The sequence below is a fragment of the Drosophila miranda genome, chromosome 5 (assembly GCF_003369915.1).
Source record: "Drosophila miranda strain MSH22 chromosome 5, D.miranda_PacBio2.1, whole genome shotgun sequence".
NCBI lineage: Eukaryota > Metazoa > Arthropoda > Insecta > Diptera > Drosophilidae > Drosophila > Drosophila miranda.
Genome location: NC_046678.1, coordinates 893,283 through 910,775, shown reverse-complemented (window position 1 = coordinate 910,775; position 17,493 = coordinate 893,283). Strand labels below are relative to the sequence as shown.

Genomic DNA, 17,493 nt, shown 5'->3' with positions numbered 1-17,493 from the left:
GGTAGACGGAATTTGTCTTAACTGAATACTACATAAATTTAAATATTTTAATTTCTCAAATTTTACCTGTTTGGTTGTTAGTTTAATAGTACAATATTTTCTTCTATCTCGGTATGTTTTGGCGCATTAGAAAGAGTGTGTGACTAAAATTTCATTTGATACTTATGTCTAATAATGATCGGCTCTAATTCAGATTCTGCAGTTTGCAAATATATGGTAAATCTCTATGATTATGAGTTTTTGATTTTCTCGTATCTTTAAAATCGTGTATGCTACAGATTTTCGTCACTTGAAACAAACTTAATTCAGTGTGATATCACAGGAGTCTGGATACAAAATATAGTTTTTCTAGCTCTTATGGCCTCTGAGCACTAGGCGTCAATCAAGACGGACACGGCCGACAAGGCTATATCGCTCGGCTAGGCTATTGATGCTGATCAAGAATATACGTGTATTTTATGATGCCGGAAACGCTTCCTTCTGGGTTTTACACTATACACTTTCACCATAAGTCTAATATACCCCTATACTTTAAAACTTGACTTTAAAACTACTTTGATCAACAACAAAATTTTAACTGAGTTTTAAAATGAGCTTTGAGCAAATACATATGCTCCTACACCAAAGTGCAACTTTAGCAACGCATTGAAAGCTCCAAGATATTGTACGATAAAATAAAAATACAATTTATGCTATGAAAATATCTTTAATCGTTCAGAAGTGAATATTTTTCATGCTGAAATGCCCGAAGGCTTCATTGTGCGTCTGTGAGAAAAATATAATTTTGCTTAGTTTTCTTATATAGAATAACTTTTATAACACTGCAGCCTCCCAGAATTTCCTGTTTTGGCTGTTTGTAAATGTTCCCAGTCAATTAGGGTTCAAAATAATAAAAATACAATTTCTTTCATTACAATAGTTTCAGGCGACCCCGCGTCCAGATACCTTTTGAATGATAATTTGTACGATTTTACGGACACGCAAATTCTCCACAACTTGATTTGGTGTTGGATCTTGGGCGATTTGAACTCTATACTCTATTCCTTTTCCAGGATTTTGTTGTGATATGACCAGTGGTCAGTGAGGGCCAAGGTCACATCCTATGGTAATACTGATAACCGGAATATTTTTTTATAAGCCAGTTTGCTGGAACGGGTGGAGAAGCACTGCTGGAATGTATTCAAGAAAACACAATTTAATTTTAACTTTTATCAATTAAATAAATCAACAAGTGTAACAATTAAACAAGAAAAATACAGCATCAAATACTAAATATAACAAATTTGTTGTACATATCTTGTACTCAGTATTATTATAAAATATATAATAATTATTCGTATAATAATAACACAAGGACTTTCATTTCTTCTGCTACTCACCCAACAGTTTTCATTTAAACATTAAAAAACAATTTCTTCTGAAAATCTTAGATACGTAATAATTGCATACATATCCTACATAGTAATCTATTACAAAATTAGAATTGCTTACAAAATTGGAATGTATTATGGGGAAACAATGCATATATATTTATATACTCGTTTTCTACTAAGATCAAAGTGAATGTGGAAGAAGGATTTTGACATTGTCCTACGGATTGGTAATCATTAGTAATTCCAGTAATCGTTAAATACATAACATACATATGGCTTTAAGACTTCAATCAGTCCACAGAAAGTTAAATGTATTATAACATATTTGGACATTTTGACATATGAATAAAATTATTAGTAAATACTAATTAAGTTTTTGTGCGAAAAGACAAAAAATTTACGTCAAAATTTCACTATAATTCATTGAGCAAGCCTTTTTCTAATTTTCTTTTTATCCAAACTTTTCTATAGATTTCCAATACTGTGGATAATTAATATGTACATGTGTATATAACAAATTTATATAGTGTGATTGCGATGATTTCAGCCACGCCTACTGCATAATACTAATTTGTAGACTTTGGACTACTGATGTATTGCAAAAGTTGATGATTCATAAGTCAATATCCAAAGTATCAGAAGTAAGAATCATAGGTTCACTTTGACTTTCGTCTACTAAGGAAGTAAGCGAATCGTTTATCATCGCAGCAGACAAGCCAACAGAATGATGTTGATCATCGTCCAATGGACCATGTGAACGTTGGGATGATGAAAACAGTGGATCGTGATCACCATTGCAATGTCCAAGCCTACCAAACCCTGTGTTTTGAACAGAATCAGCCTCCATGTTGCTTTGCTGACTATTTATATGACAATTATTTGTGTGGCCTTCAGGTGTCTGCAACTGGCGATGAATACAGCATGAATTGCTGCAAGCGATATTGCAGCAGTTGGTAAGATCATCTGAAATGTTGATGCTGGGCGTTTCGTTAAACAGTCCAGAATTTGCATTCGAGCTGCTCTTTGGTCCATAGCTGGTACAATTCAGCTGATTAGCAGTAGGCGAATGTGAAGAAGATAGCATGTGACTATGAGACGACAACATCGGATCGCCCCCTTGAACCGGGTGTTTGCAGTCTTCCATGAGCTCATCGATCTGATTCATACCCATGCTGGCTTCGCTGGTATTTATTACTGGTATCTTTATAGAACAAATTTTAACTTAATTTTGCTGGAAAAATTTACTTAGTGTGTAGAAACTTACTTTTCTTTCAACAACTATTAATTCGTCCAAAAGTGAACGACGACTTTGAGAAACAGGTGGAGTAGGGCTTGAACTTTTGAGATATAAGTTTGCTGGGGTGGGTGCCGATACTGATGTTACGTGGTAGTCCGATAAAGTAATATCTTGTGACTTGGCCTGCATTTCCAGCTCCTAAAAAATATAAATATATCTATTAATGACCGCGAAAATATTTATTTGGAAGATATAATTTTAATACTTTACCCTAATGCGAGACATAAGCTTGCGGTTCTGTATTTCCATCTGACGCTGCCGGCACTCATTTTGTCTCAGGCGAGTAACCTCATGCTTTAGGCATTTGATATAATCCACAGATGATTTTAATATTGTTCCTTTGTTAGGGCGAATATCACGGACGACTTCGTAAAAAGCATCACTACCTTTTGGCAAAAGGGTACCCAGTTCTTTGATCCTGTCATTAATATTAAAGCGTCGTCTGCGCTCAACTGAAAATCAGAGGATATAAATAAGTAAACACCACTCGGAAAAAAAGTACACATGTAGTGCGATTACTCATATTGTGGTTATCCTTTTTTTGTCGATCTTTTGCCATAGCATTTATTTCAGCATCCGTCAAGCTGTGTGGTTCCTGTTTAATATAAAGCTCGGAGTTGAAATTTTTATCAAAATTAAACGAGTCGTTTTGTAGTATATCATCAAAGAGATCTTCCGCCTGCAAATCAAAAATCGTTAAACATTTCAAATCTTAATTTGTAGCACCGTCCTAGTCGTCCTTGCAAAAATGTTGTCACAAATGTCAAGAGTTTAAGTGGTTTTAATCGTTTGGAGGGGGGAGGGAAGGCGCGTGACACGTACCGCAGACACTATACTACCCGTTACTCAGTTTTCGCTATACATATTTCCATCTTATGATTTATGTAACTCAATGGTATAATACATTTCTGAACTCCGTCTATCCCTTTCACCTAATGACCAATATTCTGTCTGGTTTCAAACCGCAGCGTTACATAACACCCTCTCTCTTTCCACCAATGCCGTTAATACTCCAATATTTAGTTTCTACTTACATCGCTGTCAAATGATGGTATCTGCAAAAAAAAAGTATTATTAAATGTTTTTTTTTTACTTTAAATAAGAAATAAGTTGACTACAAATTATTTAAAATTAACCTTGCGAGATGATCATCTTAAATACTCAGCTACTAAAATTTATGTTTTTTAGTTGGAAAATCTTTGGAAAACAATATTCCTCGAAAACATAAGGAGCTGGAACGTTGTGAGTTTTATGTAACATATACAATATATTTTTACGTTTCTATGGTTCGTATTTTTGATTGAGAAATAGAGACAAAGAGCTCTTTTCTATTATTTAGAAAGGCTTTATTTCCGAGAGAATATAGGTTCCATTCCGAATGACAACTCGATAGTCGGCCTACTGGATTTTCCCATTCAGTACAAAATTTTTTTGTTTAATACTGATCAAGAATATATTTACTTTATACGGTCGAAAACGCTTCCTTCTGTTACACACATCCACATCTACTCTACTCTACCAAAAATATAATACATTTTTCAGCTTTTCGAGTACCGGGTATTATCTTTGGACGTTGACATGCAATGACTGCATCTTTCAAGAGGCGATGCAGTTACTGCACCGTCAAGTGGCCCGTGTGACACCAGCAGAAGGCTGTTACGCGCGGATCCCAGGCAAAACGCAGCCCTCCTCCCGCCCAACCGACCGAGGGGCGCTGCCGCATGACGCGCGGTGCGTAGCCGAACCAAACGCGAACATGCAAGAAAGATAGCTATTAGACTAACATTCGAGGAAAATTAGTACTAAACTTACTAAGAAACTAAGCATGCAATCAAAGTACAAATACCACTACAGTTATTAATTAATAGAAAGGTGTGTAAGGATTAATAATTTAATAAGAGGAAGAGAATTAGTGGTGGATATAATATGGTAGAGGGAATTATAATCCGAGCATAAGACCCTAAACGGTTCATGCAAGGAATAATTCGATCTACAAAGTGGAAGGAACAACGGTATAAAATTTCTAGTCAGTCTTATAGGAATCGTGAAGTTTATGCGGCTCAACAGATCAGGGCTGTCTATGTCACCCCTGATCAAGTTGTGCATAAATATCACACCAAGCATTTTTCTACGGTTAACTAAGGATGGGAGGTTTACTAATAGTAGTCTACTAGAGTAAGATGGGAGTCTTACACCCGCATCCCAGTTAAGGCCCCGCAGAGCAAAGAGTAAAAAGTTTTTCTGTACTGATTCTATACGGTCCTGGTGTACTTTGTACTGAGGGCACCATACACAGGAACCGTATTCTAAGATCGGACGAACAAGCGAGGTATAGAGAGTCTTTGTTATATAGGGGTCGTCAAATTCCTTTGACCACCTCTTTATAAACCCAAGCACGCCCATGGCCTTATTTACCATGGTAAAAATGTGTTCGGAAAACTTTAACTTGGGGTCTAACATAACACCCAGATCATCCACCAGGGTAATTCTCTCAAGAGAACCACCAAATAGGGTGTAGGGAGTTATTGAGATCGGATTGCAAGCGAGAATGAAATGAAATGTCCTTGTACTGGACACAGAGTTTAACATCATCCGCATACATAAGTACTCGAGAGTATGTTAATACTGAAGGTAAGTCATTAATAAAGAGTGTGAAGAGTAAGGGGCCTAGATGGCTGCCTTGTGGTACTCCTGAAGAAACCTTTACTGGTAAAGAGAGGGAGTTTTTGAAGAGGACTCTTTGATACCTAGAACAAAGATAGCTAGAAATCCATCTCAGGAGGTTGGGCGGAAACCCTAAAAGGTCAAGTTTATGCGCTAAAAGGGAATGGTTTACAGAGTCGAATGCTTTACTAAAGTCGGTGTAAATAACATCCGTCTGTAAGTTACATTGAAAGCCTTTAATAATGAAAGAGGTAAACTCTAACAAGTTCGTGGTGGTTGATCGCCGCCTTATAAATCCATGCTGAGTTGGAGATATAAGTGACTTGCAGAGATGTTGCAAGTGCGGAGTTAAAACCCTCTCAAACATTTTAGGAATAGCGGATAACTTTGCTATACCTCTATAATTTTTTGCATCAGACTTGCTACCTTTTTTATGGAGAGGAATTATAAACGATTCCTTCCAGATCGGGGGGAAGCAAGAAGAATCAATGGACAGGGTGAATAGTTTAAGCAAAGGTCCACACAGAGCCTCGGCGCAGTACCTGAGTACACAACCTGGAACCCCGTCTGGACCCGGTGAAACCACCGGCTTAACTAGTCGAAGATCATGAAGTAGGGAACATTCATTTAACAAGGGACTGAAAATGCCGTTCGACCTCGGTAAACCGTATGGGTACGGATGACCAGAGTAGCTTTCCTCAGAATAGGTGGTTTGGAAGAATTGGGCAAAAAGATCGGCAATTGCCTGATCATTATTTGCCGACGTATTACAAAATGATAGCGAGGATGGGTGTGCGGACGTTCGACGCTTACTGTTTACGAAGCTGTAAAACTGTTTAGGGTCCTGAGAAAAACGTATCCTGCATCGAGATAGGTAGTTCTTATAGCATTGAGCATTAAGAACTGAAAAGTTTGACCGAGCTAATACATAGCGAGAGTGAGAAGTAGGAGATCCCACTTCTTGAAATTTTTTATAAAGTCTTGATTTTAAGTTTTTTAGACTGGATAACTCTTTGGTAAACCAAGGGGGTTTTCCAGATCTAGTCGGACAAGAAAGCGGGACACAACAATCGAAAAATGTGCCAAGAGCATTGTAAAAAATGTTTGTGCCTTTTATGATATCAGTGCACAAGTACAAAGCGGACCAATCAAAATCACTAATGAGGTTATTAAGCTTCGCAAACTCGGCTTTACGAAAGCAGCGGACACGTTCGGGCAGCCTACTCGACCGATCCAATACAGTTGGTCCTATATCTAGCGACACCTCGAAAGTAGGGTGGTAGGCGTCTTCAGGTATAGTGAGCGGAAGGGCTCGGGTTAACAACACTATGGTCGGATCCGATAAAAAGCACAGATCAAGCAATCGACCCAAGGAATTTTTCACATGGTTGACTTGAGACAGGGACAGGTCAAGCAAGCCGTCAACAAAGTCATGTCGTGACATGGGCACTAGGATACTAGACTCGTTTACCGAAGACCAAACAGTTCCTGGCAAGTTGAAGTCACCAAGAACTATCATACGATCTTTATCAGATAGCGAGGAAGAAACAGCGGTTAAAGCGGACAAGTGCTGCTCATAAATTGAAATATCCGAAGAAGGTGGGATATACGAGCAAGTAATGAATATAGCGAAAGCGGGAAGAATCAGTTTTACACACAGGAATTCCAGTTCCTGTTGAACTTGGACTGTGAAGTGTTCCGACGTGAAGTAAGAGTCCACTGCAATTAGAACCCCCCCTGCACGTCGAGACGAACGGTCCTTTCTAAAGGTTGTGTACCGACCTGCCAAAACCTTGGAACTAAGAATGTCCGGCTTTAACCAGGTTTCAGTAAACACAATAACGTGGGAAGCAAATGCAACACTATCCCGGAAAAGAATGCTGAGCTTACTACGCAAGCCTCTTACATTCTGATAGGTTACTAAAAGAGAAGTTAGTTTTTTGGAAAGGTGGAAGCAAGACGGGAAGTTGAGGAAGAGGAAGTTGAGGTTGAGGGTGGCACACTGGGAAGATTTGGAAGGGATATGGGGGGCCTATTCTTCTTCTTAGCCTTAAACTCCTTCACCACCAAATGCTCCGGCCAAAATTTGGCGGAGCAAATGGTGTCAAATTGAGTTGGGGAGATGCTTATCTTAAACGAGGCTATCTCCCTGGCATAAGAGAAGTTAAATTTCTCCACCTTTAAACCCACGGCTTTTATTTTGCTTTGAATAAAAGCAATTACATCATTAGATGTGAGGTCAGGGGCCAGCCGTGAAACAAAAACTTGTCGTTTTGGTGGGACTCCCACCAGTGGTTTAGTCACCACAGGCCTAGTACCTGTGGTGGCAATAACCGGAGGTCCGGAACGTCTATTTACTGGTGGGATCGGGATAGACGGGACAACTAGCGAACTTGCGGACACCACGGACACGGACGCTGCAGACGTACTTGGCTGCACATTCTCCGAGGCGATGAATTCGGCTACCGAATCTGCATCGCCAGCAGCTGTCGTTGCCCTTGGAGTGGCAAACGAGATCAACTGCTGCACACTTGGAGTGGTCGGAGTCAGTTTTTCGGCGGCGCACGGCTGAGTGACGGTTGGCAATTGCAGATCCCGGAGACTCATTCAGCAGTTTTAAACCGCTAAACTGAGCCTCCATGGCTAGGAGCCGATCGTATTGGTTTTTATAACCAACGGTCAGCTCCTTAAAGCCACTCCGCGTCTGCCTCATGAAAGCCACCATGTCTTTCTCCACCGCTCGGCATGCCTCTCAACTGTAATGCAAGCCATTACGTTTGGCTATAGCATCACTCACGAGGCCAGAAAATCCAGCGCATTTTGCGTGCACTACGCTGTCGCAGAGCCAGCAGGGGACATTCGGCTGATCGTGGGTGATCTGCTTCTTACATATTTTTTTGGCACAGACCACAGCGTATTCCATTTTATTATTTATTTATTTACTATTATTTGCAAAACAAATTGGTATCAGACCAATGTGCCAGACAACGCTCAAAGCGGAATTGGTAAAAAAAAGAGAGCAGAGTGGAGAGCGGTTATAGCGAGAGCTACTAAGCAGAGAGCGCTATTGCTCAGAAAGTTTGAAGAGCGAGAGAGAAAGAACAGTTATTGAAGTTGAGGTGATAGCGAGAGAGTGATAAAACAACAAAAGCTACCAGACGAGAGCGGATGGCAATGCAATGTAATGCGTACTCACTCACTGCAACAACACAAACACAAGCACAAGCACAAGCCGACGCCGAAAAATAAAAAGTTAAATAATGTTTTAACACAAATCAAAGGCATGCACTCGCGTAAATGAATAGGTTTCCAGATTGCTGTCTGGTTAGAAAGTATAATTAGAATTTAGTTAGGAAAACACCGGCTGTTTATTCAAAACAAAAGGAAAAAATGCGGAGCGCAAAACAAAAACACGTCTGATCACTACGAAAGATAATCGGAAGATTGTATAAAAATAAAAAATCGCGACGGATATAATGGCGTTATATGTCGCTCAATCTTTTTATCCCTTTTTTTTCGTTAATGAACAACCTACCACTACTCCCTTCTATCTGTACGAGACCGTACACAGTAAAGAAAAACAATAAGAAGTTTGAAATTGTATACGAACAGTCGCTGCACATTAAGTCGGCTATTCCGCATCTATTGATTTCAATAGTTGACTATTTGACCTTTTTCTGGCATCAAACTGACTTTTCTGATAGATAGTTTGTAACGGTAAAATTTAATTTGCGAGATTGATTAAACGGCAGCTGTTTAGCCGTTAATCCATAGGTTTTTAAAGGCGCAGGGTCGCGCTTTAAAACTTAAAGAAAATTAATTTTTTTTTAGTTTTTCATTAAAACAATTTTGTGCACCAAATCTTTAGAAAAATTGGGTTTGATGTGTTCCATTTTTTAAAAATGTGCACAAGTCCAAATACCCATAGCTTCAGGGATCAAATAATATTCTTGCGACTTAAATTAATCAATAACTTTTCTAAAAAAAAACACACACGCGTCAACGAAACAGCCTTAGGCAGTTAAACTAATTTGACACCTGATAATGATTCAGAAATGTTGTTTGTTGTTAAATCAAACAGCAACACAGGAAAACATTCGGATACCTTGCTTGTATAACGAAGTCGTCATGAGAACTTTTTTCTGTAGATATTTGAACAAACTTAACAATATGTGGTTTTTGGTGTTATTGCATAGCAAAGTAAGATGTAGCAAAAATGGTCAGTTCAATGCCCAAGTCTCCGAAATATCGTACGCATATATATCAATCATATTCGAGAAAGCTTCAGCGCATGCGATTTTCACCAATTCTTTTTTTTTAATTATTTGTGAACTGTACAGTTTCGTACAGACATTTTTTGTAAAATGTTCGATACACGGGCCTACGCTTCTAAAAAAATAAGATTTATCAGGAATTTACGAGCAAAGACTATTTGGTGGTTAGGCATGTTTTTTATTTTTCAGGACCGGCTGACCATGTTATCATATATCCCTTTGTATTTTAGGATCCTGAACACGATTTGCTACGATTTTTAATTTAAAACTTCAAAATGGCCGATCTAATATGGCCGGACTCACTTAAAACGAATAACTTTTCTGCATGGCTCTATTCAAAACAAAAGCCCAATAGAATGCATTCTAATTGAAAAGAGCATTCAGTTAAATGAGTGAGTGAATAAATTCTTGCTATTTTTACACCCGATACTCAAAATGAGTATAGGGGTATATTAGATTTGTGGTAAAAGTGGATGTGTGTAATGTCCAGAAGGAAGCGTTTCCGATCCCATAAAGTATATATATTCTTGATCAGCATCAATAGCCGAATCGACTGAGCCCTCTATGTCTGTCCGTCCGTCGGACGGATCTGTGGCATCCACAATTTCAAAAATTCTAGAAAACCAAAAATGTAGAATCGTAGAGACTGACAGTATGTTCTAGACTGCAGAATCCGAACCAGATCGTATAATTATTATAGCCACAATGATGAAAACTATTTCGTTATCTCTCGCTCCGTCTCTCTCTAACACACACGTTTCATGGTCGGCTTTGCCTATCGCAAAAAGTGAGCGCCTAGATCTCAGAGACTATAAGAGCTAGAGCAGCCAAATTTGGTATCCACACTCCTGTGATATCGAACCTGCACAAGTGTATTTCAAAATTTCGCCCCACCACTTTCCGCCCCCGCAAAGGACGAAAATCGTTGGCATCCGCAAATCGCAAAGATTATTAGAGCTAGAGCAACCAAATTTTGTATCCATACTCCTGTTAGATCTTACTGTATTTCAAAATTTCACCCCACCCCTACAAAGGACGAAAATCTGTGGCATCCCAATGTTAAAGATACGACAAAACTAAAACTGCACAATCATAAGGATTGGCCACTTCTACCAGCTTGCCGAATCTGGATTAGATCGGATCATTTTTATAGCCAAAAGTAAAAAATCAATTTGCAGTGGCTACGCAGCGCCCGACGACATGTTCAAACACGTTTTCTGTCTCTCCCGCACGCACTCTTTGACGCTCAGCGTAGCCATACTGACTATGTATCGGGTATAAATGTAGAGTTGCGGTCGCAGCAGCAACTCACAACGTTCCCCCTCGTTAAAGCTAGATTTTTGTTTAAAATTGAAATCTAATATTAGCGGAATCTGATATTTAAAATATTTATATATTTTTCTAAAAAAATTTAGTTTCTGAAACTAAAACTAAAAAAAAAACCACAAGCTATTTTATCATTTTACCACAAAAACAACTATTTTTTATCTCAAAAGTTGACAACACTGTTTGCTGCCCAAATGTAGAGGCAACAAAATATAATGCATTCGAATCGAACTCAACTCATTCAAATCGTGCCAATTCTTTTGAATATTGTTGGATGGGTTATACGTCATCGCATTTGCTCGAAATCTATCGGCGTAGCATGGAATGCCGGTTTTTGCTATTCATGCAGTCCTCCAATCTACATATACATGTACATAGATCTTCACCCTTAAAATAGATCTATCGAAGAAAAAAGAACTGGATACTCTCGAAAACTTTCATATAATTCGTAATCAGCGACCCCGAAAATTCCCGGGAAATAAGTTTCAATCATATCCGATTAATTTTTCAAATAATTTTACACCATATTTCGACCATATTTTTTTTTGTCGGTTTTTAAAAGCTAATATAAACACATTTTCATATAATTAAGTCCCGATATTAATTTAGCATATAATTTCATGAGCTTTAATCTGAAATTCATATGTTGTGGGAAAAGTTCACTTTTTCGGTACTTTTTGTTTTTGTGCAGTCAATTTTCACTTTAATATTTTCTCCTCTAAGAAAGATGATTCTTAATAAAAGTTGTTCCTCAAAGTCTCTCTAAAAAGCCTATTACTAAGCTGTTTGTTTTTTTTTCCATTTTTTTTTTAATGGGTTACAAAAACTTAAAATACTATTTTTACTCACCTCTGAAGCACTTGTAGCTACAGAGCTTAGACTTGGGGATATGGGTGCTGAAATGGAGTGCAATGAACTCGTTGTACTGGATGTGGGCATCGTATTAATTATTCCAGATACAGTACGTGTAGTAATAGAAGAATTTAAACTTGAATTCCTCTTAACATATCCTTGTGTTTTATTTACAATTTCTGTGGATTCTTCTGAACTTTGAGGGTTAATACTTCTCGATGAAACATGGTCGTTGCAGTTTCCAGTTCTTAAAAAACTTGCTGCAAAAGGAGATATTTGCATGGATTCATCAGAATGCATTGTTCGTTTGCCACTGGAAGTAATTTCACATCTATAACTATTTGATCGCTCGATTGGAGGGCAACTGTTGACCAAAGAAGAATTGTGTAGATTTCCAGTGGACACTGAGGTATTTGCGGCTTTCGTCTATAAGTTCATGAAAAAATATGTACCATTTATTTCAGAATCTTTTCCAAGTGTGCAAAAAATACTTACATCGGTGTTATGACAACCCCAAACAGATGGCTTGAACGACTCGCTGAGAAATTGTCTCACTTGATTCTTTTGCTTCTGTATAACGTGATACCGAGTCGGATTCTCAAGCACTGTGCTGACCTGTAAAATTCCTTGCTTAAAACGTTTTTCGACACAAAGCGTTAGCTGTGAATTACCTGAAGCACTTGAGGTGGTACATCCACACCAATACTTTGTAGGGGAACTTTCAACTTAACTGGACTTGACGAAGGTAAACGATCCCTTTGCACAAATTGAGAGATCTGTTCCAGGCTAGATGACCCGCTCCCACAAGCGCTGGTACTGTTGCTGTTTATGAATTCCGACTCAGTCGACCCCTGACCCATGCCAAACAAAAGCTGCATTTTTGGATCTGGTGATATCAGTTGCTGCACCATCATTTGTTGCTGCTGTTCCTGCTGCTGTTGCTCACGTTGCAATTGTAGTTTTAGCTGCGTCCGCGATGTAGGAGTTGCAGTTTTAAACGTTGGTCTATAAGTAGAAAATGTACGATGCATAAAAATTCTGCCAAAACTGTACTAAAGAACTTAATTTATATTGAATATGATAATTCTTTCATAATGGACTAAATACATACCCACCCGAGAGAGGCGGTAGACCCACTATGCGCGGTTCTGTAGTTTCGGTGCTAATATCGCCCAAATCTACGATGCTCGGATCCATTTCAAGAATCATTTCTAAATCTTTATCTATACCGACAGTTACTCTTATATTTGTAGTCGCCGTGGACTTAGTTTGACCATCTCTTCGTGACGATCCTGATAAAGGCACCACACTGTCAATGTCTTCAAGTTCCATTAACATCGAAGGTTCCACGCCGACTTCAATTGGAAACGAACTAGAGTCCGTGCTGTGATTAGCTATAGAATCTTTTTTTTCAATAGCCTCTGTCGATGACATCTGCAACGTTTGCACTCTTCTTACAAACTCTTGAAACTCCTGAAGACAAATGTCTGATTTGAGCGGTGACAACTTTTCCTTTTCCATGTCTTCAACTGTTAGAGTATTTATACTTTTTTCAACTGATGCACCTGTGTCACGTTTTAAATAATTTTCGTTTATCGAACAAATGGGCACTGTTTTTGTTTCCTCGAGTTTGTTTCGGTTTTGAATTTTTTTCTTATTCCAGTAAGAAAACATGTTCATTTTATTTGTATATCATAAAAGAACACGGAGAACTATTCACAAGCTAAATAAATTCTGGTCCTCGTATTCACTAAGTATTACAAAGACCTTGATCTTGTGTCTCTTCGAATAAGTAAATGAGGAATGAGAGCATGAGAATGTACGCATGCTTTTCCATTTATGTGTATGGCGGAAATAGTGTAAGGTTGCAAAAAATAAATATAAGTCATTTGCTATTCTTTTTATAATTTAATCATACACCATTCAGATTTTTAAGCCACTAAAAAACATTCCGGAAGAAAAAATTACAGCTACATATATTTTCCAAAGCAGTAAAATAGAACATAGAACAAAATAAAATGGTTTTTGTGCGATAAACGAATGAATTTGGCCACCTACATATGGCACCTTACAAATTTTTGCATCATGGGTGTGTATATAAATATACACAAGTATGTATAGCTGCGCAATAGAATTATATGCGCAAACAGGGTGCGTTTAAGAATGCTGAATGGCGATCATCAAATCTGGTATATAAATGTACTTCTATACAAATGTATCTATATATAGTTAGTACGTATGTAATATTATAAAAAATTATACAAAAATTCTGTATGTATAGAAATTATTTATTTCTTATTATTTACTTAAACGTTTAAAAGAAATATACCAAATTAAATTGAATGGTGCTTAGAGTACTAGTAACTAGACCTTCGACTCTGAATACAAATTTTATACTTGTGGCATATAGTGTCGGACTGTGAAATGTGGCCACTCATGTTATTGAACTTAAAACCGATGGCGCGTATTCAAAATCTTAACAGTCAGTGGGGAAACACTTGTATTGTACATATCATTCATTAGCTGTTAATTAACATCTCTTTTTCATATAAAAAAGCAAGAGTTAAAACAACAAAAATATAAAAATGTAAAAAAAAAAAAATACTGAAGCCGATAGGGTAGAATACAATAAAAATACATTTCCATATAGTTCTGTCCCGATATTATTTTCAAAATGTATTCAAAGATAACTAATTCAACCAACTAACGTATCATTTCATTAACTGTGAAAACCTATTAAATTCAGCAAAAGTTCATTTTTCTACCCGATAAAAGATAAGAGTGTGTGTAACACCCAGAAGGAAGCATTTCTAACCCCAGCATCAATAGCCGCGTTGATAGAGCCATGTCTGTCTGTCCGTCCGTCCGTATTGTTTCAGATTATTCCAGACCCCTGTTGTGAGTTTCAGCTTTAAATTTATACCCGATACCCGTTGCGTAGTCACCGTGGATGCCCCAGATTTTCGTCTTTTGTGGGAGCGAATGCTCATATTGCTTCTAATCTTTGTGATTGGGCTTAACATTGATTTTTGACCTGATCCTTCACTTGCAATATCATCTGTTGCTGTTGGTCACCTTGATCCTTCATCTGTAACATCAGCTTGCCTTGATCTTGCAACAGCCCTGTCTGTCTGTCCGTCTCTATTAGCGCCTATTACTCAAAGACTATAAGAGCTAGAGCAAAGACATTTTGTATCGAGTCTTCTGTGATATGTCAGTTTTGCAAGTATATTTCAAAACTTCGCCACGCCGACTTCCGCCCCCACAGAGGGCGAAAATCTGTAACATCCACAATTTTAACGATATGAGAAAACAGAAAACGCAGAATCGTAGAGGATGACTATATCTTCTAGAGTGCAAAACCAGAATCGTATAATTATTATTGCCAGAATGATCTCTGTTAGATCTCACTATAAAACAATTATTTCAAAATTTCGCCCCTCCCCCACAAAGAACGAAAATCTGTGGCATCCACAATATTGAAGATACGAATCTATGAGATTGCTGAATCTGGATCAGATCGGATCATTTTTATAGCCAAAAGGAACAAAAAAATTATTTGCAGTGGCTACGCAGCGCCCGACGACACGTTCAGACACGTTTTCTGTCTCTCCCGCACGCACACATTGTCGCTCAATGTAGCCATACTGACTAAGTATCGGGTATAAATGTAGAGTTGCGGTTGCAGCAACTTACAACTTACAACCCCCCCCCCATTTTTTTTTTTATTTTTTATTAAAACAATTTTGTGCACCAAAATGTTTCAAAACTTTCCCATTTGATTATAAAACGAATATTCAACAAAGGAAAAATTAAACTTGAGCTTTCATAGCAGTCTTTTACATATCATTGTATAAATTTGGTATAAATTAGGATAGGTACTTTTCAAACAGCTGTTTATGGCGGGGCTCTTTACAACGCCGCACAGACAAGGGAGCGCGTGGGCTTTCAATACTAGATTAGGACTGCGCCTTACCAAAGACTGTGTATTTTTCGAAAGATTCTGGAACGAACCGAGTGGGCAGCGGAGCCGCGGTCAAGGGGAATGATAGCCTAAAGGATAATTAAGGTACCAGTAAGTCAGGTACATGACATCGTGTTCACCAGATTCAATTAGATAATTATATAAATTTAAAATTTGGAAGCAATTTCAGAGACGAAATTTCAGTGCGATATCACAGCAGTAAAAAAAACCCATTTTGACCTAAATTTTGGGTAAAATTTTCCAGAGAAACAGAATCAAAGCTGATCTCAAAAAAATCTTGGTTTTCTGGTTGATGAGTCAATCTGACAAAAACCTTAATAAATGTGCAAATACTCGTATGTATGTACGTATGTTTAATCTATGTACATGCATAAGCTTACAACTGGAAATATATATACATATATACATACATATATGTATAAAGGTGTGTAGATACGTATGTATATACATATGTACATAAGATACCGGCAATATCCTGGATTGCTTCTTGTCTTACATTTATTAGCAATAGCCCGCCCGTAACTCGTGCTAGAAACATTATTGTGTATATATGTACATATATAATGTAATAATAGATTGTTAATGTACAAATGTATCTGCATTTTTGTATTTTTTTTGTATATGTGTATGTATGTATATTCATACATAATTAATTACCCAAATGTACGTAAGATATTTCAATTTTTCATACGTACGCATACAGACGTGGGTCAAATACCTATGTGCATGTAGACATACATATATGTACATATTTTTGTATAAATGTATGTCCGATAAGATAATAAAATAGCGCTAATCATACACCAAATATCGTGATGTATGTACATACGATTACGCATATGTGGTTATGGATGTACATACATTATATACACATACACATGTATATTTGATCATGGATACATGTGCATATGTGCATATATGTATCAATGGTAATGAAAATACATAAATATGTATAATTTTAGTTATTTCAGATATCTCCCATTTTTCAATTCTTACAACTTACATTTCGTCAGATCGCAAAGACCGCGTTGATGATTTTAATTCATAAAATTCCACATTCTCAGAACTGCCTGCTACAGTAACATTTGGTAGTAGATCCATATTGTCGTTGTCGTTTAGCAAATTAAGACTTAAATCGTCGAACTCCATATCAAAGCCTAGATCAATTCCCGACTCAGTCATGTTGACGACAATAAATTAGTACGTAAGCACACGAATTATTTTGAAATCACAATTCTTTTTGGCATATGTACGTAATTATATTGTAACTAGTAGAATTCGTTTTCACATATTCGGAAATCTACGCACATACGCGTCATCACAACTACAGGCGGATCCCCACAAACGAATACATGCAACTTCCACAACCAACTGGAGCTTTCAATAGCGGTGAGCTGAACGAAAAAATAGGAGTAAGTGATCGCACCATCGTTTGGTTTAATTTTTATTTAAAATTTTATTGTGTCCGAAATAATTATGAAATCTATCCTTTCACTTATAAACATTAGTTATCTACTTAGTTTGGACGATGAAGTAACAAAAATTAAAAAAAAAACCAAATCATGTACACTTTTTGCTTGCCATTTGGCAGAGTCGTACTTTGGCTTAAAAAATTTAAAATACATATGTATAATAACATAGCAGAGAAAAAATATAAAAATAAAAGTATAAATGCATGATATATCTATGAGTCTCGAAGCTGTAAATAGTTTTAATTGTTCA

General features: G+C 37.4%; 1 protein-coding gene across 3 annotated transcripts; it reads right to left on the bottom strand.

Moving 5' to 3' along the window:
- Nucleotides 1-116: 116 nt before the first annotated feature.
- LOC108164433 (microphthalmia-associated transcription factor) lies at nucleotides 117-17,493 on the bottom strand. Of its 3 annotated transcripts, XM_017300129.2 has the most exons (10): nucleotides 12,898-13,408; nucleotides 12,458-12,791; nucleotides 12,282-12,401; nucleotides 11,900-12,212; nucleotides 11,784-11,830; nucleotides 3,705-3,725; nucleotides 3,190-3,349; nucleotides 2,881-3,122; nucleotides 2,638-2,808; nucleotides 117-2,574 (listed from the first exon to the last, which is right to left on the bottom strand). In XM_017300129.2, exons 1-10 carry the CDS (start codon nucleotides 13,305-13,307, stop codon nucleotides 1,987-1,989), a joined length of 2,406 nt encoding a protein of 801 aa, XP_017155618.1. In that variant the 5' UTR covers nucleotides 13,308-13,408; the 3' UTR covers nucleotides 117-1,986. The 3 variants fall into 3 exon arrangements, with proteins under 3 accessions (XP_017155618.1, XP_017155619.1, XP_017155616.1); XM_017300130.2 differs by lacking the exon at nucleotides 12,898-13,408 and adding an exon at nucleotides 16,775-17,493 and having other exon boundaries at nucleotides 11,784-12,212; XM_017300127.2 differs by having other exon boundaries at nucleotides 11,784-12,212; nucleotides 12,898-13,406.